Source organism: Scheffersomyces coipomensis (assembly GCF_036884675.1).
Source record: "Scheffersomyces coipomensis strain NRRL Y-17651 chromosome Unknown DFJ63scaffold_1, whole genome shotgun sequence".
NCBI classification, from domain to species: domain Eukaryota; kingdom Fungi; phylum Ascomycota; class Pichiomycetes; order Serinales; family Debaryomycetaceae; genus Scheffersomyces; species Scheffersomyces coipomensis.
This window is the reverse complement of record NW_027042892.1, coordinates 263,876-287,011: the sequence shown is the minus strand read 5'-3', so window position 1 is coordinate 287,011 and position 23,136 is coordinate 263,876. Positions and strand designations below refer to the sequence as shown.

At 32.4% G+C, this 23,136-nt stretch overlaps 9 protein-coding genes across 9 annotated transcripts; 7 read left to right on the top strand and 2 right to left on the bottom strand. All coding sequences in view use genetic code 12, as the record gives it.

Moving 5' to 3' along the window:
* Window positions 1–520: 520 nt before the first annotated feature.
* On the bottom strand, window positions 521–1,297 carry ATO7 (Ato7p; the record flags this gene model as incomplete). Its single annotated transcript, XM_064907689.1, has 1 exon — window positions 521–1,297. The coding sequence occupies one exon, from the start codon at window positions 1,295–1,297 to the stop codon at window positions 521–523; it is 777 nt and encodes a 258-aa protein (XP_064764339.1).
* A 3,025-nt stretch (window positions 1,298–4,322) lies between these two features.
* On the bottom strand, window positions 4,323–8,429 carry DFJ63DRAFT_321517 (putative acid anhydride hydrolase; the record flags this gene model as incomplete). The annotated part of the gene is made up of 1 exon (XM_064907336.1): window positions 4,323–8,429. The coding sequence occupies one exon, from the start codon at window positions 8,427–8,429 to the stop codon at window positions 4,323–4,325; it is 4,107 nt and encodes a 1,368-aa protein (XP_064764338.1).
* A 190-nt stretch (window positions 8,430–8,619) lies between these two features.
* Window positions 8,620–10,304, top strand: DFJ63DRAFT_5806 (TATA-binding protein-associated factor TAF7). The gene has a single exon (XM_064908952.1). It carries the CDS (start codon window positions 8,660–8,662, stop codon window positions 10,184–10,186), a length of 1,527 nt encoding a protein of 508 aa, XP_064764337.1. The 5' UTR covers window positions 8,620–8,659; the 3' UTR covers window positions 10,187–10,304.
* On the top strand, window positions 10,231–11,393 carry PRS1 (ribose phosphate diphosphokinase subunit). The gene has a single exon (XM_064906681.1). The coding sequence runs from the start codon at window positions 10,423–10,425 to the stop codon at window positions 11,383–11,385; it is 963 nt and encodes a 320-aa protein (XP_064764336.1). The 5' UTR covers window positions 10,231–10,422; the 3' UTR covers window positions 11,386–11,393.
* On the top strand, window positions 11,394–12,517 carry DFJ63DRAFT_316214 (HAD-like domain-containing protein). The gene has a single exon (XM_064906680.1). The coding sequence runs from the start codon at window positions 11,745–11,747 to the stop codon at window positions 12,432–12,434; it is 690 nt and encodes a 229-aa protein (XP_064764335.1). The 5' UTR covers window positions 11,394–11,744; the 3' UTR covers window positions 12,435–12,517.
* A 22-nt stretch (window positions 12,518–12,539) lies between these two features.
* Window positions 12,540–14,216, top strand: DFJ63DRAFT_310162 (uncharacterized protein; the record flags this gene model as incomplete). Its single annotated transcript, XM_064905547.1, has 1 exon — window positions 12,540–14,216. One exon carries the CDS (start codon window positions 12,540–12,542, stop codon window positions 14,214–14,216), a length of 1,677 nt encoding a protein of 558 aa, XP_064764334.1.
* Window positions 14,217–14,439: 223 nt separating this feature from the next.
* Window positions 14,440–15,600, top strand: DFJ63DRAFT_310161 (uncharacterized protein; the record flags this gene model as incomplete). The annotated part of the gene is made up of 1 exon (XM_064905546.1): window positions 14,440–15,600. The coding sequence occupies one exon, from the start codon at window positions 14,440–14,442 to the stop codon at window positions 15,598–15,600; it is 1,161 nt and encodes a 386-aa protein (XP_064764333.1).
* Window positions 15,601–15,882: 282 nt separating this feature from the next.
* DFJ63DRAFT_282319 (uncharacterized protein) lies at window positions 15,883–20,922 on the top strand (the record flags this gene model as incomplete). Its single annotated transcript, XM_064904639.1, has 1 exon — window positions 15,883–20,922. One exon carries the CDS (start codon window positions 15,883–15,885, stop codon window positions 20,920–20,922), a length of 5,040 nt encoding a protein of 1,679 aa, XP_064764332.1.
* A 347-nt stretch (window positions 20,923–21,269) lies between these two features.
* On the top strand, window positions 21,270–23,043 carry DFJ63DRAFT_338932 (uncharacterized protein; the record flags this gene model as incomplete). The annotated part of the gene is made up of 2 exons (XM_064908705.1): window positions 21,270–21,436; window positions 21,500–23,043. The coding sequence occupies 2 exons, from the start codon at window positions 21,270–21,272 to the stop codon at window positions 22,815–22,817; spliced, it is 1,485 nt and encodes a 494-aa protein (XP_064764331.1). The 3' UTR covers window positions 22,818–23,043.
* Between the last annotated feature and the right edge of the window lie 93 nt (window positions 23,044–23,136).

Genomic DNA, 23,136 nt, shown 5'->3' with positions numbered 1-23,136 from the left:
TAAAATTATGTAAATAAGAGTATAATTATTGAAATTAAAAGAAACAAACTAAATGATTAAAATAAAATAATCAATTATTAGTTAATAAACAATAACAAAATTAGTAATGATGATCCACATCCCCAAAAAGCAAAAAGTAAAATAATGTCAAGTCAAGAAAAATAAAGTAAAGTTAAAGATAAATATAAATAAGATTGATGTTAAGTGTGTCAAAAGATAATTAGATTCCTCACGTCTAATTATCAATTGATTCACGAAATATCAATTAAAAGTGTCATAAAAATAGTAGATTTGTAAAACATAAAATAAATAAGTGTTGGTTGGTTGATTGATTGATTGATTGGTCGAAGTTGTTAAGTTGATTGAAGATTAATCCATACACAAGTAGGATTTCTTCGCTTTTCCTCCAAATTGTTCCAGCTAAATCACAGATTCAGCAATTGGGCAAAAAACAAATAGTATCGAAAAAAAAAAAAGGTTGAAAACAAAACAAAAAAAACGCAATTCATAAAGAATGCATTTAGATGCTTTGTTTAGTTAAATGGAATGGATGAACTGTAATATAAGAATTAGTGCTGTTAGCCACACCCGCAAATGCGTTATAGAATCCCAAAAGACCAGTAATAACACCAACGACACCTCCAGCTCTTGTAACACCAATATGACCACTAAAGGCACCACCAGCTAAAAGAATGAAAGTTAAAGTTAAGCAACTGAATAAAGCACAGAAACCAACGGTCGATTTCAAAGTACAAATGGTTAACATAAAGGTAAAGAGAGCCCAACCTAGTAAATAGAAACCAACAGCATTTTCTAATTGTTCAGTACCTTCATAAGCAGCAACAATTCCAAATGAATCAATAAAAATGGCACCATAAGATAACCAGAAAGCACCATAAGAAGTTAAAGCAGTACCACCAAAAGTGTTACCAACAACTAATTCCCAAAGACCAGCTAAGAATTGAACGGCCCCACCATAGAACATAGCTAAACCAATAGTAACTGTACTAATTTTAATACCCATAGCTTGAGCATTGAATAAAGATAAAACTAAAGTAGTCAAACCAAAAGCTGCTAAACCTAATGGAGAAGGATTAGCAAATTTATGAACTGGAGCAGGAGATAAACCTGGGTTTAAAGTACCACCAAAGGCTTGCATTAATTCATGTCTATAGTATTTATGATTACCTATAACAACGAATTCATCACCATGACCAACGGTTCTAACTTTGGAGATTTCTCCATGGTCTTCAGTGTAAAGTGAATGTTCTTTAGAATGGATTGAGTCGGAAGACATATTGAATAGTAGTAGTAGTACAAGTAGGAAGACTAATAATTAGAAAATGAAAAAGCAATTGTTGGTAAAGGTAATTTTGGTTATTAACTTGATTTGGATATCCTCCGTATAGTTAGTTAATATTAAATTGTGGTAATACTAAAATATATATAGTAGTATCTTAAAAATAAATTTATAAAAACTGATGATAAAGTAATACCCCAGATTTAATAAAACTTTTGGTAAAAAAAATAATATAACCTCTTTTAGTATAGTCTTTCCTTTTTAAAAAGATGATGGTTGTTGCCAAAAAATAAGATAAATTAATTAAGTGCTTATTTATATATACTTTTATATCTTTATAATCTTTTTATAAAACTGATGACAATAACAAAAAATTATTTATTTATTGTGGATTTTTCTGTTTTTGTCTTTTTTTATGCATTTTGTAAAATATTTCAGACATTTTTTTTTCTGTTTCTGTCCCGTTTCCTTTCTCGTAAATCACACAAACCCAAAAGTGTCTATTTATTTTGGTACCGACCAGCAACTTAAGCATTAGTTAGAAGGAGACAGACGGAGGGTGTAATTGATAGATAACCTACCACAAAGTATTAATACTGAAAACAGATACAATGTAAATGTAATAAGATTTATCTAACTATTCGAAAAATAGACAAGATACGGAAGGTAAGTGCGTTACCCACCACTAACCACCATGTAATGATTAATAATCCATAATACGGTACCATGATAGTTAATGTTTTGAAATCATCAACTACTCCACCTGCCCCGCAAACATAACTACATTAGGGGTAGTCTATATTATATTATATTATTTGAATCATAAATAAACTGTTACGAATAAATTAATTAATTATTGGCAGAAGTTATTTTTAATCAAAATTTTGTCTGCTCGGTATCGGAGTTCATAATTAAGGTTTAGTTAAATCTTTTTTTTGTTTTTTTATCTCTCAACAAAAATGAACTCCCTCTGGGTTTTTTTTTGGCCGCTAAATCGTGCTTAAATTATTTTTGTCTGATAAAAACAAAAGTGGTGTCAGTATAGAACAAAAAAAAAAAAAAAAAAACACCAAGTCATGCTTTGTGTAATATGCAGTTTGTGGGGTTCTCTGTATTCCTCCCTCAGTAAAGTACAGCATTATAGACCTTAAAACTATTTTATCGAAACGTCTTTTGCCTCCCTAATTGTGTTTAGGGGGAGGCACACCTACTTACTGACAATTTTCCTTTACTGTCTAACTATACAATTATATTTTTGCTGTGTGTAATTATGAAACTCCATCCCATAAATTTTGGACCAACCCCACCCCCAAAATATTTATTTGTTATTAATTATAACTAATGTGAATGATTTTGTCTGTCTGATTTTCTTTATTTATTTTCATCTTGCACATTGTTATCATCTACCTTTGCAGTATTGAACTTTTGCCAAACAAACAGTTTGTTTTCTATACATATATTAATCTTACATCTTACTGACACAATTGGTTTGGGTTTGGGTTTGGTTTGACGATAGCGTACCATAGCATTGTCAATCCCACAGTTATAATTCTACAATACTCTCACCATTTTTTTGCCCCACACTTGAATATAAATATCAACGGTCAAGAATGAACTGATTATTATCCTTCATAATAATATAATGCAAATAATTTCCCTTCTCTTCCTTAGTTCTGGGCCAATCACAATTATTATTATCACTTTTAAATTAATTTACCTTATAAGAAAAATATCCCGTAACACAAACTAAAGAAGAATAATTAACTTTAAAACTCAATAGAAATATTAAACTCTCATTCAAAAAAAAAAAAAAAAAATTTTGTAGTACATAATACATTTCGCTCAGTAATATTTTTTGTATCACTTTTATTTTTTAAAGTTATGATTTTTGTCTGATTTTAACAGTTTCAGATATCTCGGAGTTTTTTTTTTTTGTCTTAACTTTGGGTTATATTTCGGTTCAAATTTTAATTTTCATTTCAAGGCTGATTTTTACATCATTTGTTTTTGTTCATTTAACTACTCAAGTATGGGATTCACCGGGTCAAACTCTCATCTTTTTTCATCTATTTCAGGTTAAATCGGTTCCACATATCTGACATTTTTCTTTCATTCTTTCTTTCTATTTTCACAACCATTTCTGAAAAAAGAAACTACTATGTTTTCTTGCCCATTTTTTAATGACGTACATTTTGATTTTAGTTTCTACCTAAAGCTTTTGTTGAATCCGTTCTTATCTACTTATTCAATATGAATCTTTAGCTTGCTCTTTCCTTCTTGGTACACACTTCCGAAATTCTTTGTTAGTACTCATTTTTTTTTGTCACACTGTAAGTTGCTCTATCGGAGTTCGCATGCGCAAAACCGTACCATACATAGATACAAACAATATCAATAATCTTCCCCACAAATCTGACACCGATTCATAAATCAAATATCAACAGAGGCCAAGACGAAATGAGTATTAACATCAATAAAAGATATAATCAAACTAACAAATGAGAATTTATTACGTAAATGTGTGCATGGATGGTCCAATGGAACTTATCTCACTGTTGATATCAAATTGTTATTTTCCAACAAAACTCTATTTAAACCGTAAAAAATTCTAACATGCCCCACACAACTACATCAACCTGGATACCCGTACAGTCTTACCTTGAATATAATGGCTATTCAAAACTTTATTATGGACTATTTCAAATTAAAATTGCTCAATGCTTAGTTTATTGTCTCCAACAAAGTGGTAATATCTGCGGGGGAGGGGCAATCATATTTGCCCCACCACTCTACAAATAAGTGCTTGACCTTTTTATTGACTCTGTAGTATCATATACCATCCCCACAACTTCAATTCAAAGGTAATAATCAATTATCCCGTCAAAAATTATTGCAAAAAGTCAAATTGTCTTCTATTCTTATAAATAAATTTTTATTGAGTTAAATAAACTTACCAAAAAAAAGTGTCTGCTAAACAACATACACCATAATTTAAAACTATGAAAGATACTACTATACTAAACTAAACTGATTGTATGGTAGTAAATTCCCTCTTTAAATTCTTAAATAATTTTTTACTTTTAGTGAGTCTCAGCTTATGGAATACTCTCTTATAATAAAATGCAAATTTTGCAAACCATTTCTCTTCACCATACATCATAATTAACAAATTCACTATTCCAAACACAATTAATAACCAATAATACTTAATGGACATATTGGTTAATTGCATGAAATCTCCCCACCATGAATCACCATCAATATAGAATAAACTAGCTGAAAGTAAAGTAGATGCTACTAAATTAATAATAAATGGCATATTTTTAATCATTGATTCTCTATAAGGTGGACCTTGACTTAATACCACTGCAATTAAAATATATTGAAAGTTGGAGAATAAGAATAAAATGGTATTATCTGTAGATTTGACATGTTCATCATCATCGGGAACAGGTTTAATATACCATGGTTCATGTTGAACCATCAACCATAAAATTAATTGGAAGATTAATATGATGGTTATATGACAAATTAATGGTATTAAAATCTTGGGTGAAACTAAATTAGCAGTTGGTCTCTTGGATATTATTTGTGGAAATGGTTTAGACCATGACATAAAGATAGCCAAAGGTAAGATCAATATTAAATCAATATATAAAAATTGAAAATCTCCAAGATTAGTACCACGTTTATATAAGATAGTAACGGTGATAAATTGAATAGCAGAATATAACGACATATACTTAAAACATGAAAAACTAGTAACCAAACTTGATCTACCTTCCTTTATAACATCCAAAACACATGAAATTTCAAACTTTCTTGATGTAAATGGAGCTGCCACAGAGGCTTCAGCTTCCGACAAAGAGATACCAACATCAGCAGCTTTCAAAGCACCACAATCATTAGCACCATCTCCACAAAACCCAACTGTATAATCAATCTTTTGTAATTGTTCAACCAATTCATGTTTTTCATCAGGAGACATACGGGCAAAAATATCACAATTCATTAACACTGAATTAATCATTGAAACACTTTTAACTTCAGTTAACAAGTATCTAAATATGTCACCGGTAATGGCCAATTTATAATTATTCAATCCTGGAGAATTATCCACTTGTCTAATATCATTGATGATAGGTTTGAGGGTCACTGAATCTAATTTATTATCGGAATCATTAACATCTTCCCATACAATTTGTTGACTAGATTCATCGTAATTAGGTATATACACATGTTCAATATGAGGTTGAATCAATTCACATTCTTTAGCAACACTAATAGCAGTTAAGATATTATCTCCTGTACACATTATAGTTCTAATATCAGCTCTGTTCAAAACAGTCAAAGTATCCTTAGTGGATGGTTTTAACTTATTTTCAAAGATAATAAAACCAGTAAATGTTAATTTCGATTCTAAACTTTCACGAGATTGATTGAGGGATTTCTCATGGATTGATTTATAAGCACAAGCTATAACTCTGTAACCACTGTGAGTGTAATGATGCAACAATTCATCATAATTGGTAGGCAATGATTCAGGTTCACAAATATCATACATTACTTCTGGAGCTCCCTTTGTAAATAAATAATATTCATCATTAGATTCAGTAATGACTGACATTCTTCTTAATGATGATATGAATTCTAATTCTTTCAAAATCACAAAATTATCGGTATGACCATCCTTATAAAGAATTGATTTGTTATTGACTTCATCTTCACGATATTTGTATTTGGTGAAATCAAACATTTTAATATCTAATGGATCACCCAATAATTCATCTTCAATCAATCTTAATGAGTGACAAGTGATCAATCCAGCAAGGAAAAATGGTCCATTATTTGAATCATGAGCACTTTTTGATAATAATCCTGTTCTTGGTTGTTGTAAATCATCAACATCTTTAACCATATCTTCAAAGATGATTTCTTTTCTACCTTCAGCATTATTAGCCACATGAATCCCTAATACATCTAATCCATCTTCAGTCAATGTACCTGTCTTATCAAAACATATAACATCTAATTTACCTCCAATATTAACTCTAGTTGGGGCAATACAGAAGATTTCAAGTTTCTTTAATCTATTGATGGCAAATGTTGTACCAATAGTCAATGTAGCTGGTAAAGCTGGAGGAACAACAATAGTAATGATATCTAATGCTCTTAAAATCATGACTCTTGTACTTAATCCTAATTGAATGAAATTATATGTCGAATAAGTAAAACCAACTGCAGCTATGATTGTCATAAATCCAATATATTTGAATGAATCTTCATAGAATTTAAAACCGGTAGGTTTTGGAAACAACATTGATCTCACCAATGAACCTTTAGTAGTATTAAACCCCGTTTTGATGGTCATAGCAGTGACTGGTTCATCATTTGATGATTTCATTTTTAAAAGTTTCGTACCATTATACAAAAATGATTTTGATAATGTTGGATGAGTGAAATTTTCTGGTAAATATTTGACTGTTTCTTGAGTTGCAGCCACTTTTGATACTGGAACACTTTCTCCTGTTAACATAGACTCATTTATGACACATTCTCCATTAATCAACAAAGCATCACATGGAACAATACTTAAAGAAGGATCAACTTCAAATACATCACCTGGGACGAGATATTTTGATTCTATTTGTTTCCAGAATCCATTTCTCCAAACTCTGACATCACATGAAAATCTTGAGATATCTCTCAATCTTTGAATGGTTGACCTTGTTTCAATCAAGGTATTCACAATTGAAATCATTGAGATCAAGAAAATACAAGATGCATAGTAGTAATAATCATCAGCTAACCAAAGAAAAATTGAAAACACTTGGAATATATAGAATGGATGTAAAACTTCATCAACTAATAATTGAACCACAGACTTCAGGATAACTTCAATACTATTTTCATCAAAAATATCCAATCTTCTTTCTTGTAAAGATTGTGAGACACCATCTTTTGTACTTTTGACATTCAACCAACGTAAATCATACCAATTACTATTAGTTCTAAAGATATCTTCCACTGGATCATAGAAGAATTTTAAATATCTATAAGTGAAAGATTGGATGAATGGAATTATTGGGTCACTTTCTTTGTTGGGTATAATATCCGCACCATTATCATTGTCTCTGGGAGATAAATTTATGAAACTTGATAATGGTTCATTCAATCTCTTCTTTTCAATATGAACAATTTGAAGTTCACCAAATTCATTTTCAATAACACACCAGTCTGACAAACCCAATGGACTTCTATTACCCATTAAATTGACTCTATATTTTGGGAACCATCTTAATACAAGATATCCTAAACCAACTGTCACTAAACATATAACGTAATAAAGGGCCCTTTTCCACAAACAGTTAGAATAACCAGCAATACCAATAACCAAATCTTCTTCAGCAAGATAATATCTTTGATAATTTAATTTAGCTGGATATTCTTTATTGAATTCGCTATTCACTTTAGTGCTCTCTTGTCTATCTTCATCATCTAATTTAGTACTACTATTATCTGAGTCACGTCTATGTCTATCGAAATTTAATGCACCATAACTTGATGGTTCTGGTGATTGAAAACGACTGCTGGTGGCGTCATCAAGTAACATTTCATCTTGGTTAGAAAACACAGCTTCATTTTCGGCAGGCATTTCTTCAAACTTATCAACAGAATAATCCCAATTGGTATTATAATCGACTGGATCTTCTGGATTTTCTAAAGTTGAACCACCTTGGGCCATTTCAATTTCATCAGGAGAAAAGAATTTGAATTTAGCCTTGGTATCGTATGAATTAACTGAAGCATTTGAATGGACCGATCTTAAATCGAGGTCATTCTCATCAGCTGCCAATAATGGTGAAGTTTCTCGAGAAATATTAGAATCTCCACGAGATCTGAAATGTCCAAAGTGATGAGGATAATGTAACGATGAAATCGACGAAGGAATAACCTCTGAAGCTGCACCAGAGTACATTTCACTGTTATTCTCATCGATTAAGAAACTAGCAGATGAGTCAAGAGATGTGACGGAGTCATGACGAGAACGAGACCTTCTTCTGTCAAAGGACGAAGATCTTCTGCCCCTTGACCCAAGGGCTTGGTTTTTGGAATACAGATTCACCATCAAATATCATAAACTAAATTTACCTAATGGGTTGTCCTTGAATTTCTAAAATATTTCACCAACTATATTTAAGTTAAAGAAGACTTTGAGTCTTATCTTCTTAACTTGCTGAAAAAAAAAAGATTGATCATGTGACCAATTTTCTCTCACTCAAAAATTTGTTATAGTTGTATTTAAAAACCTAAATAAACCAATTAACAAACTGCCAATTTAGAACATAGAAATTGACAATGGCTATAAAACTAAAGATAAAGGTACCTTCAAGTAGTAGTAATGGGGAGTCTAGCAAGCAAACTAGTGCACCATTGCCGAAGTTGAAAATCAAACCACTTTCAGGTTCACCACCACAAAAGAAGCTTAAAATCAGCCTAAAGAAACCAGATTCATCTTCAAGTTCCAGTAGCAATGTCACCGAAGAGAAACCACGAGCGGTCCCTAGAGTCAGAATAAAACCAACCAGGATTCCCGGAGAAGGCTATGATTCAGAAGCACCGGATTTGGAAGATGATCCTTTAATTGAACAAGGTATAATAGTAAGATTCTTAAATGATGTGAATTTGGACTTTGTACATAATGCTGTTGATACTGGTGATTTAACAGGTGTAAATATTAAGTGGATTACTCGTGAGAAAGCAGTTGTGAATGTGAATGGAACATTATATTCTGCTCGTTTGATTGATTTACCTACCATTACAGAATTATATAAAACTGTTGACAAAAAGAATATATTTAAGACTTTTGATATATGTCAAATCTTATTAGTATTGCATAAAGTGATACCGTCAGAATTAAATGTGGAAAAGGATTTCGAAATTCCAGAAGAAGTTTTATTCAAACATCCATTATATTCATTATCCAAACAAGCAGAAATAAAACAAAATAAGCTTGTATTAAAGGATGGGTTGATAGATCCTTTTGAGAAAGTTCATAGAAGATTCAAGCCAAGAAAAGCACCACACAGAGTCGTAGATGATATAGACTTACGAGTTAATGAATTGATCCGTTTAGATGATGAAGCAGAAGAAAGTCATTTTGAATTGGTAGATCCAAAGAAGACTGTTCAAAGATATGGTACTGGAACACCATCAGCTGCAGCCACGCCTGCTGCAACGAAGAGCTCAGTTGAGCCAGAAGAGTTTGATATGGAAGCAGATGAGCCAGATTTGGAAGAAGAATTACAAAGAGCTTTGGATGAAGAAGGTGAATTTGAACTCGCGGACGCAGAAGGCGATGCGGCTGAAGTCGAAATAGAAGGCGAGCTTGATGCAGCAGATGAAATACAAGAAGAAGGAGAGATAGAAGATGAAGAAGAGGAGGACGAAGAAGAAGAAGACGACGATGATGACGACGACGAGGAAGAAGAAGATGAAGACGAAGATTCTAAGGCAGATAAACAGCATGTTAAATTACTTGAAGAAGAGATTGCAGATCTTGAAAAAGTGGTGGAATACAATAGAAGAAACCTTGCAACTGCAAATAGTAAGATGTTGAAGATGAAATTTCAAAACACTTATACTTCATTGAAAGCATCATTAGATCAAAAGAAGAGAGATTTAGGTAAAATACTAGAAGAGCAAGACCAGTTGCAAAAGAAACTGGATCCTAATCATGTATTAAACCAATCAAAGGGTGCTGACGAAGATGACGAAGAAGAAGATGAAGAGCAAGAAGATGAAGATGAAGAAGGAGAAGAAGACGAGGAAGATGAAGAAGGCAATAACGAGGATAATATCAATGATATAGATGATCTCTTTTAATTGTATTTACATATATCGATATATTGCATATATTAAATTTTTTGAGTATCCCGCGGAGTCAAAATTATAAACTGTAAATTTGGGACATCTCTTCTTTAAGAACCAAACAAAAAAAAAATAATTAAAAAAAAAAAGAAGTAGTATGATTGAAACAACGTTTTCTAACTAACTTGTGTTCTAGTTCTATTGAAGGGTTTTAACTATCAGCTCATATCGAGGGATTCTATATCTACAACATGTCTACCAATTCCATCAAATTGTTGGCCAGCGATGTGCATCGTGGTCTTGCTGATTTAGTCGCAAAAAGATTAGGACTTAGAATTACCCCATCAGAGTTGAAAAGAGATTCAACTGGGGAAGTACAATTTTCTATTGGTGAATCGGTTAGAGATGAAGATATCTTCATTATTTGTCAAATAGGATCTGGTGTTGTCAATGATCGTGTAATTGAATTATTGATTATGATAAATGCTTGTAGAACAGCCAGTGCAAGAAGAATAACGGTCATATTACCAAATTTCCCATATGCTAGACAAGATAGAAAGGATAAATCAAGAGCTCCTATTACCGCCAAGTTGATGGCTGATATGTTAACTACTGCTGGATGTAATCATGTTATTACTATGGACTTACATGCTTCACAAATTCAAGGTTTCTTTGATGTTCCAGTTGATAATTTATATGCTGAACCTAGTGTTGTGAGATATATCAAAGAAAAAATCAATTATCAGGATGCCATTATCATTTCTCCTGATGCCGGTGGTGCCAAAAGAGCAGCTGGATTGGCTGATAGACTTGATTTAAATTTTGCATTGATCCATAAAGAAAGAGCCAGAGCCAATGAAGTATCTAGAATGGTATTAGTCGGGGATGTTTCTGATAAAATCTGTATTATTGTCGATGATATGGCTGATACTTGTGGTACTTTAGCCAAGGCTGCTGAAGTTCTTTTAGACAATGGTGCCAAAGAAGTTATAGCTGTTGTAACACACGGTATTTTATCGGGTAATGCTATTAACAATATCAATAACTCTAAATTAAAGAAAGTGATATGTACCAATACTGTTCCATTTGAAGAAAAGTTACAATTATGTCCAAAATTAGACACTATTGATGTGTCAGCTGTGTTGGCTGAATCTATTAGAAGATTACATAATGGTGAAAGTATATCATATTTATTTAAGAATGCTCCTTTATAGTACGAATATAAAATGATTTGAATTTATTTATAAGCATTTATTAAATCTAGATTGTAGAATAGCTTGAATATGAAAGAAGCTCGAAGAGTTGTTTATTTGACTGACTGCATAACTGGTACCCCATGTCGTAACTTCATGTTCTCCAAAAATTATCATTATTGCGAATTTTTATAAATAGTCATTTTTTTTCTCTTTGCAATGTACATTCAAATCAAAATCCATAGCTGATTAAACCATAACATGACAAAGGCTAGTGTTCATGGTAGTACGCCCAAGAGGGTGATCAAAGCATGTCTATTTGGTAAGTACAATTTCAGTTGAAGTCAATGCAAACTAATGATTACTAACTTATTTCAGATATGGATGGAACCATCATCAATACGGAAGACTTATATACCGAAGCTACAACTGAATTGCTTGATAGGTATGGTAAGGGACCATTGACTTGGGATGTGAAAATCAGGTTACAGGGAAGACCAGGGCCAGAGGCTATGAAGATCATGATCGAAGAATACGACTTACCATTAACCATCGAACAGTTTTCCAAGGTCGCGTTAGAAATACAAGCTGATAAGTGGCATAGATCGAGATTTTTACCTGGCGCTTTAGAATTAGTGGAGTATTTATATAGTAAGAATGTTCCAATTGCTTTGGGAACAAGTTCAAATAAGATTAATTATGATAGAAAGACAAAACACCTAACACATGGGTTCAAATATTTTGATAAGCATATTGTTACTGGAGATGATCCAAGAATTCCAGCAGGCCGTGGTAAACCACATCCAGATATATGGCTCGCGTGTTTGGACAGTATTAATGCTGATAGAAAGGCCAATGGTTTAACAGAAGTAACTATTGAAGAATGTTTAATATTTGAAGATGGTATTCCTGGAGTTATATCAGGAATTGCCGCCAAGGCACATGTTATTTGGATTCCAGACGTCAATGCTTTAGAAGTATTAAATGGAGAAGAGCACACTATCATTGGGGTCAATGGTGAAATTCTTACAAGTTTGGAGCAATTTGATAAAGTAAAGTATTCTTTATAGTTATGGCGTATTGTAAAAAGTAAATAAAAAATATAATCGCGCAGGCAAAAATTTATATATTGATAAACTTGATTTGTATGGAGTATAGCATTAAGTCTCTAAATAATGATAGGTACGGATTCGTATCTAATAACTATTGAATTTCCTGATAAAGAAGATAAGAATTCAATCTCAGATTATCGCTATTCCGATATTGAAGTTACAGTCATCGATTTGACGAAAATGGGTAATGACTTAGAACCCTTGAAGGCACAGCTGCTTGGAAAAGGTATTATAAGACTATATAGAGAGTTAGAAGATGAGGATGGAGAGATATCGTCTTTTAATATACTGGATCATCCAACAGAACTCATCTCTGGTGATGATACGATGGTGGCAGTCGTGGCTGTTCCAACCTATTTTACTGCCACAGATCTATTAGGATTTATAGGAGAGTCAAATATGAAGCATATTTCACATATTCGGATATTGAAAAGTGATAAACCAAATCGATTCTTAGTATTAATCAAATTTATGGATATTATTAAAGCAGCAGAGTTTCATCATAACTTCAATGGGAAGATGTTCAATTCAATGGAACCAGAAACATGTCATGTTGTTTATGTTAAAGGAGTACAGGTTGAACATCTGGACAATCAACTTGATGACAGAGAGAATACACTTATTCCATTTTTATTACAAGATCCTTTCACATCTCCTGCTCCTTCATTACCCAACAGTCCAAATTCTAAGGGGTTCTCACTTATATCTACAGAAAAGCCATTAATGGAACTTCCATCATGTCCCGTTTGTCTTGAAAGAATGGATGCAACAGTGACAGGTTTGCTTACAATTCCATGTCAGCATACCTTTCATTGTCAATGTCTATCAAAATGGAAGGATGATACTTGCCCCATTTGTCGTTATTCAAATAATTTTTCAAATTTAAAAGTACGAAGAACAGTAAGGAGATTGCTGCAAATAGCTTTACCAAGACGTCGAAGTAGCGCCATTGAACAGGAAGTACCGGAAACATGTTTTGATTGTACTGATAATGAAAATTTATGGATTTGTCTTATTTGTGGTAACGTTGGGTGTAGTAGATATGCCGATGGTAAACATTCGCTCAAACATTTTATTGATACAGGTCATTGTTTTGCCATGGAAGTTAACACCTCAAGAGTGTGGGATTATGCAGGTGATAATTATGTACATAGGTTAGTGACAAATGAGTCAGATGGGAAATTAGTGGAGTTACCTGATAAAAACTCAAATTCAGAAAAAGCGGAGGAAAAAGTTGACGAATTAGGCTTTGAATATTCTCAGCTTCTTGTTAGTCAGTTGGCATCGCAGAGAGACTATTATGAATCATTATTAGAAGAGCATGATGCTCCCAAATCAAGGAGGGGATCTAAGCCAGTTGATTTAGAAACTACAGTTGAAAAATTAACTGAGAAAATTGCAAATTTAACTGACCAAATTGTTCCTAGTTTGAGAGAAAAGATTTCACAAAAGGATGCAAAGCTTAATAGTATTTACAAAGAATTAAGTACATCGAATACGATAAATAATGCGCTTTCGGCCAAAGTGGATTATCTTGTCAAATCAAATGAGGATTCTCAATCAAAAATCAAGCAGCTTGAACAGGAAAATAAGGCGTTAAATGAACAGGTCACAGATTTAATGTTTTTCCTTGATAGTCAGGATAAATTTAAGGATGAGCCTCAAGATGTAAGAGATGGTACCATAGTGATACAAGAACAACCTAAACTTAGACTTAGGGGTAATAAAAAGAAACTTTGAGATTGATTTGGGAAAGAATAAGTCTAAGAATGCATATAACGTTGCGCTATCCTATTTTAGGATTTGCGCCAACTCACAGTAATTTGCACTTACTGTGAATTAGATTTTAATAATACAATAGTTTCCCAGATTATTAAAGATACAATCAAAAACTATTCAAGTTTTGCATAAGCATCTAAAAAGATTTCACCAAGATATAAACCGAGATGGCTAGCTTAAAAAAATGATTCAAATCAAAATATATTCCCAGAAAAGTTCTTCAAATACTAATGAACATTTGCTACTAATACACTCAGTGATGATGGATACAACAAGCAAAGAAAGCTCTCCTTCGAAGCCGACCAATAATTTGCCTTTGCCTTCCTTTGAAGTATTGTATCAAACATCACAAAGAGCAGATTCGTCCCTAACGCGTCACCATTCACAAGATTCCAATTTATCGTTACAATCAAAAAACCATAGCCCCCAGGTATCAATTTCCAATCCACCATATATCTATAATTCGCCTCAAGGATATTCACATACAAGAATCCACCACAGTAGAGATGAAAGTTATCCTTATCCTTTTGATTACAAATATCCCGCTGCTCAAGGAGTGGCATTAACAAGAGAAACACCACCATCTTCTACACCAGTGTACAAAAGACCAAGCACTCAGCTCACTTTTGGAAGACCTAATGTTGAAAAACCAGCTGATGTTTATAACACATTACGTAGAACTTTTGAATGTATAACTGATCTTGAAAACTTTGGTAAAACATATAGTGGCTTGTATAATACCATGAATGAATCGATCGCAAAGGATGTTACATTACAAGGTAGTTTTGCTGCTAAGCAGGAATTTGATAAAATTTTTAGATCGTTTTCAGTTGGGGAAGTAGATACTGCACTTAGCAAGTGTGATCTGCTAAAAAGTCTGTTACAGGAAATGAAAGATCATATGCTTGAGTCAATTGGATCACGTCCAATTTTAGGTGGTGTTGTTGAAGGTTCTTCTAGTATGAGGGAATCAGTCTCGGCGAGTCCAGCGAGTCCCACAAAGAAGAGAAAGAAGGCAATCCATGAAAGGAGTATTAGTGTTGGTGGTGAACTTATGGATATGAGAATTACTGCTCCTGCTCTAATCGTCGAAGGTCATCAAGAAAAAATCGATCAAGGTGGATTAAATCCTGATTTGAGTATTAGAGAAAGAATCATTACTTGTAACCATTGTGGTGCTGATAATACCCCAGAGTGGAGAAGTGGTCCTGACGGAAGCAGAACATTATGTAATGCGTGTGGTTTATTCTATTCAAAGCTAATAAGAAAAAATGGACCAGAGAATGCAAAGGTAATCATGCAACAAAGGAAAGCGGACCCTACTGATAGAAGAATCCTTCCTTAATCTAAATACAAGTGTATCAATAATTAATATTTTGCTAATAATAAAATAAATTCAAACCTCTAAACAAATCATCTATCTTTTTGCAGATTTAGATTTAAATTGGTAGCTTTCTCAGTTTATTCTTTTTTTCAGCCAAATGATCCGGCACGTGACCATTTTATTTCAATTTTTTTTTTTTTTTTTGTGAGATGTAAAACTCACGATGAGTAGGAATTTTTTTTTAAAAAATTGCAAATGAACTTTAATGGTAAAATCAGTTTTTTAGAAAAGACTTAAGCAAAGATGTCTGACTCTAGATCGGTAATAAGTAGTAGTGAAGTTGCATTCCCTAGAGGAGGAGCTACTGCTTTGACTCCTTTAGAAGTGAAAGAAATCTCAAATGAAGCTACTAAGGACGTTCTTTTTGAAGCATCCAATGCTTCTAAGAGATCAAGTAATGATCCTTCTAGTCAACCAAGCAAGAAATCAAAGAAAAAGAAGAGTGCTAAAGTGGAAGATACTACCGAAGAATCTTCTGTTCAAATAGAAAACTTCAACTTTAAGAATATTATACCTGGATCCTATGTACTTGGACAAGTAACCAATATTGGAAAACTTGATGTTACATTAGCTATTGGGGATAACTTAGTTGGGTACATTCCAATTACTGCTGTTTCAGAAGAAATTTCAAAACAGTTAGAAAAGTTAGATGAAGAATCAGAAGAAGAAAGTGAAGAAGAACAAAGTGACAATGAAGATGCCGTCATCAAGACTGCTACTTTAAAGACCAAAGAAGTTCCAGAATTGAAAAATTTATTCAGAATTGGACAATGGTTAAAAGCGAAAGTAGTTGAAGCAAATGATTCTAAGAAAAAGAAAGTTCAATTTTCCATAGAACCTGAAGTAGTTAACAACCAATTGGAAACTGAAGACTTAACCATAGGTAATATCATTCAATGTTCAATAAAGTCTATTGAAGATCACGGTATAATATTGAATACTGGTAAATCAGGTTTAACAGGTTTCATATCTAATAAAGAAATTAATAACAGCACAGACATTGAATTAGCAGATTTAATCGTTGGTCTGGTATTATTAACTACTATTGTTGCTCAACCATCAACCAGATCACTTACTTTAAAACCAATTCAAAATTTAAAGAAAACTTCAGTCAGTTCCATATCATCTATCGATGCCATTCAACCAGGTATTATCGTTGATGCCTTAATTTCCGATATTACTAAAAATGGTTTGGTTACTAAGGTTTTTGGTTTAGTCGATGGTACCATCAATTTATCACACTTACAAGTTTTCGATCTTCCAGCTTTGAAACATAAATATACCATAGGTAACAGTATAAAAGCAAGAATTATTGCTGTAATTCCTAAAGCAGGATCCAAAAAGCTTATGTTATCCACATTACCTCACCTTGTTTCTTTATCACCAGTTGAAAGTCCATTAGAAGCATTCCCAATTGGTCACGTTATAGATGAAATCAAAATTGCTGGTTCTGATCCAAATTATTTATTTGCCAGTTTTGGTTCAACTACTTTATTTGGACAAATCCATAACTCTAGAATAGATAGTTCAAAATCATTAGATGTTGAATATACTAAAGGTACGACCCATAAAGCTAGAGTTCTTGGCTACAATACTATTGATAATTTATTAGTATTAACCTTACAACCAGAAGTTGTTAATGCCAAATTCTTACATTCAACAGATATACCAGATGGTTCATTACTTTCATTTGAAATCGTTAAAGTTTTACCAGAGAATGGTGGTATTATCGTCAAAGCCGAAGAAGGGTTCGAAGGTTTTGTTCCTAGTATTCATATGTCTGATGTGAGATTAGTGTATCCAGAACGTAAATTTAAACAAGGTAGCAAAACAAGAGGTAGAGTTTTACATAAGAAAGGAAAGAATTTAATTGTTACATTTAAGAAATCTTTAGTTAATATTGAAGATGAAGAAGTCATTTCATCATTCGAAGGTGCCAAAAAAGGTTTAAAATCACCAGCTACTGTTGAAAAATTCGTTCATAATGGTGCCATTGTCTCATTATTTGGTACTTTAAAAGCATTTTTACCAAAAAATGAAATCTCTGAAACTTTTGTTGATAAAGCAAGTGATTACTTAAAGTTAGGACAAACTGTTATTGTTAAAATCTTAGATGTTAAAGAAGATCAAAGAAGAGTTATTGTTACTTTAAGACAATCATCAGAATTAACTTCAACCCAAAAGAATAGTATTGATGAATTGACTCCAGGTAAATCTTTAATCCAAGTTTCTGTTGTTGAAAAGACTAAAGATTCTGTTATTGTGGAATTAGAAGGTACTAATTTACGTGGGGTTATTTTTGCTGGTCATTTATCTGATGGTAATTTTGAACAAAATAGAGCTTTATTAAAGAGATTACCAATATCTGACAAATTAGAAGTTCTTGTTTTAGAAAAAGATTTGAAAGCTAGAACTGTTATTGTGTCCGCTAAAAAATCATTAATCGAAGCTTCTAAGCAAGGTCTTGTACCAGCTTACTTCAAAGATATTAAATCAGATAGCAGAATGTTAAGAGGGTTTATTAAATCTGTTACTAATATGGGTTTATTCATTTCTTTTGCTGGTAAATTAACTGGTTTGGTTTTAGCTAAATATGCCACAGAAAATCAAAATGAAGATTTATCTACGAAGTTTTACAAATATCAATCTATTTCTTGTCACGTTATAAGAGTCGATGAAGATAATAAAAGATTTTTGTTATCATTAAAAGATACTTCAGGTTCAGATGATTCAGAAGCTACCGTAAATCCAATCGACTCTACTAAAGCTACAATCAGTGATTATGCTCCGGGTGTCCTCACAAAGGCTTTTGTCAAATCAGTTAAGGGAACTCAATTAAATGTTCAATTAGCTGATAACTTACAAGGTCGTGTTGATATTACTCAATGTTTCAATTCCTGGAATGAAATTAAAGATAAAAAACAACCATTATCACAATACCATAAAGGTGATATTATAGATGTTAAAGTATTAGGTTTCCATGATGCCAAGAATCACAGATTTTTACCAATCACTCATCGTAAATCAAATAAAAATATCATTTTAGAATTATCTATTCTTAAGAAAGAAACCTCAGATTTAAGTTTATCAAGTATTTCAGTTGGTTCAGAATACACCGTTTATGTTAACAATTTATCTAGAGGGTTTGTCTGGGCTTCAATTACACCATCAGTTAAAGGTAGAATTTCACTTATGGAATTACCAAGTGAAGTTGATTCATTTTCTGATTTAGATAATAAATTACCAATCGGTAGTGCTCTTAAGGCTGTTGTTAAGGAAATTGACAACGAACATCAAGTTGTTGTATTAAGTGCCAGAAGTGATGTTGTTTCTTCTATTGCTGATCTTAAAGTTGGGCAAAAGTACCCATCAAGAATATTAAAGGTCAGAGATAGTTATGTATTAGTTGAATTAGGTAACAACGTTGTTGCTTCCGCTTACATCACTGATGCCTTAAACAATTACGCTGATAGATTGGAATCTGTCTTCACTCCTAATGATTTTGCTACTGCTACAGTTTTAGATATCGATACAGCTGCTGATAAGGTTGCTGTCTCCTTAAGAACCTCAGAAGCTGTTGATAAGGTTATTAATTCTATTTCAGACTTAAAGAGAGGAGATGTTGTCAAGGGTTTTGTTAAAAACGTTGCTAATAATGGTGTTTACGTTTCCTTAGGAAGATCAATCCATGCCTTAGCAAGAGTATCAGATTTATCAGATTCATATTTGAAGGATTGGAAAAAATTCTTCAAACCACATCAACATGTGATTGGTAAAATATCTGCCTGTAAAGAAGAAGGTCGTATTTTAATAACTTTAAAAGAAACCGAAGTTAATGGTGATTTGAACTATTTAAAGAGATTTGAAGACTTAGAAGGTGGTCAAATATATGAAGGTTCAGTTAAACGTGTTACTGATTTCGGTGTCTTTGTTAAATTAGATGGTACTCTCAATATCACTGGTTTATGTCATCGTTCTGAAATTGCTGATACTGTTGTTGAAAATGCCTCTTCCTTATTTGGTGAAGGTGATCGTGTTAAAGTAAAGATTTTATCAGTTGATCAAGAAAAGAAACAATTATCCTTAGGTATGAAAGCCTCTTACTTCACTGAAAAGAGTGCCGATGATCAAGATGATGTCGAAATGGAAGATGCTGATAATGAAGATGACGACGATGAAGAAGAATCCGATGCTGAAGATAATGAAGATGAGGATGACGAAGTTCTTGATGAAGCTAACTTTGCTAATGATGATAGTGATATAAGTGATGATGAAAATGAAGAAGAAGAATCAGTTGGAGCTGTTAAATCAAGTGGATTATCCACCAATGGTTTCGATTGGACTGCATCTATTTTAGACCAAGTTGAAGCTGATGAATCATCCTCTGACGAAGAAGATTTCACTCAAGAAAAGAAAAAGAGTAAGAAAGTACAAAGACATGTTGAAGATAAAACAGCTGATTTAAATACTCGTGCTCCACAATCTATTTCTGATTTTGAACGTCTCTTAATCGGTAATCCAAATTCATCTATTTTATGGATGAACTATATGTCTTTCCAATTACAACTTAGTGAAATCGATAAAGCTAGAGAAATTGGTGAAAGAGCATTGAAAACCATTAATTATCGTGAAGAACAAGAAAAAATGAATATTTGGGTTGCTTTACTAAACTTGGAAAACACTTTTGGTACTGATGAATCCTTAGAAGAAGTCTTCAAACGTGCTGCTCAATACTTGGATTCATTTGTTGCTCATCAAAAATTAGTTGGTATTTACACCATGTCAGAAAAATTCGATAAAGCTAAAGCATTATATAAGACCATGACTAAGAAGTTCGGTAAGATGGTTGCTGTATGGGTTCAATTCGGTTCATTCTTATTAGACCGCGAAGACCGTGATGCTACTCGTGAAACTTTAGCTAGATCACTTCAAGTCTTACCAAAAAGAGATCATATTGAAGTGGTTAGAAAATTCGCCCAATTAGAATTTGTTAAAGGAGATGCTGAACAAGGTAGATCATTATTTGAAGGGTTAGTTACTGATGCTCCAAAACGTATTGATTTATGGAATGTCTACATTGATCAAGAAATCAAGAATGATGAAAAAGCCAAGGTTGAAGAGTTATTCGAAAGAGTCTTAGCTAAAAAGATCTCACGTAAACAAGCCAAATTCTTCTTCAGTAAATGGTTATCATTTGAACAAGAAAAGAGTGATGAAAAGATGGTCATTCGTGTTAGAGCCAAGGCTACCCAATACGCTCAACAACACACTAAAGAAGAGTAAATATATTCTCTAGACTCAGTATTTTGCACATAGTTAGATGATTTAGAATTATTTATTTTTAGTTTTGTATATTAAATAAAAAAAATTGCATATAGATTTTAAATCTCACCAAAACAGCTGCGAAAATTTATGACGGTCAAAATAATTCTCTGAATAGCGTTTACTGTCCAACCATGGGAAGGTAAGTCAATACATCAAATCAATCAAAGATAATGTTAATAGAGAGAAGTAAGTCGAAGAAAGCTCGTTCCATTGTATATAGATATGTCATTAACGGAGGGCTTATTTTGTTATCGTTAGGATTATTTAAAATATGGCTCCAGGGAGGACCATTTCAAGATGAGAACATGGAAGGGAATCAAGTCAAATCAGTGTTTAGATCATCATCTTTTCAAAAGTTAATCCAATGTAGTGATACTAAAGATGGATCACAATGTTTAAAGAACTATAAGGGATCATTGATTGATGAATTAAGGCCAAAGCTTAGTTCAGCTATTCGCGTTCAATTAGAAAGGTAAATAAGACCGTATGATGATCCGTTTTGATGATAATATTGTACTAACCTTGACATTTATAGTTGTTTGGATACATCAGCTTTAATCTCCAATGACATGGAAATGCTTTTGAATACTCAAACATGTTTCAATCAAGTTGATTTCTGGGATCTGATTGAACAATTTAAAATCGAATCTAAAAGCTCGTCGCTACCACTGTTGTTAGTGGTAATTGTTTATGGTTTATCATTTGGATTAATCATTTACAGTCATCGGATTACTAGGAATAAGATGGAATCATTTATAAAGCAACAACTGGAAAAGATTAAAGGGTTGGACAGAATGTATGAAAATTATCAAATTACTATTGAAAATAATCACGAAAGATTAACCAACTTAGTTGGATTTGTTAATAATTTAAATCAAACTGTTAAATCTGAAATCAGAAACATGAAAATTAAATTTAGTAGAGAAGAAGATTTAATTTCAGATGTTGAAATGTTAGCTGTTTTATTCTTAGAATTGAAAAATGAATTTAAAATGTTAAGTAATACTGGTTATTATTATAAGCCAACAAATAGTAAAGGGATGTTGGTTCCAAGAAATACACCTGATAATTCATATTATAATACATTCAAATCCTTTTATGATTTTAAGACTAATACGAAAAATAGTAGTGGAATAGATAATGAAAATATAAAGTTTAGCTCGGATATCAATTTGAATTCTAATGCAGAGTCTGAATTAAACTCGGTTGTTCCTCCTACTAGCGAACTAACGACTGCAACTCCGATTTCAGAATTGAAGATCACATCACCAGATTTATTCGACTCCACTACCGATTATTATGATTTAGATGACAAAATTGTTAAACAGTCTTCTACATTAAGAGTACATACCATAAACTCAACTCAATTGGATGATAACAGTACTATTAGTTCATCAATATCTAAATTGAATGTTGCGAAAAATGGTGATGAAATCTCCTTTGATACGATTAAACCTAGTTATGAAAATGAAAATCTTAACGGAAACCGCAGTAATAAAATTAATTTTGATATTGCAACACCCGAGGGTAGAGATAAACTTAAAGATTTTCTAAGTAAAAAAGTTAACTGTGAAAATGAGAACTTTATTACAACTGTTAAATCGGAGCCGTTATCAACCTCAGGATCTACATTATCACCTGAAGATCTTAGTATTAAAATTAATGAAATAAATGAATCAAATCCACGTTTACGATATGAAGACTTACCAAGATTTGATCATAATATGAAGAAATTAAAACGAATCTTTATACCAGAAAGAGGATGGGTTTCACATTTACAAATCGAAAGCGAGGAGAAAAAGTATGGAAGTTCAAGTTTTATTCAAATGTCTACTACTCCAAGTTTATCATAGGGGTTCATATAATAATAATAATTTTTTTTATTTCTTTCTATGCGGCTAGATCGAAGATAAAAAATAATAAAGGAGAACAAATAGATTTAAACGAAAGATTGATAATAATTGCTATTGACTCAAAAGTTTAACCATAACCATGTTGGACTGATGAAGTATGATTCAAAATGAAAACAAAACAATCATTTGATAATTCTATCATCATCATCATCATCATCATCATCATTATTATTAAAGTTATACAACAACTAGACACGAAATTGATTCATCTGCTATAAAAATAATATATTATTACATAAAACAAATAAATCTTAATTGC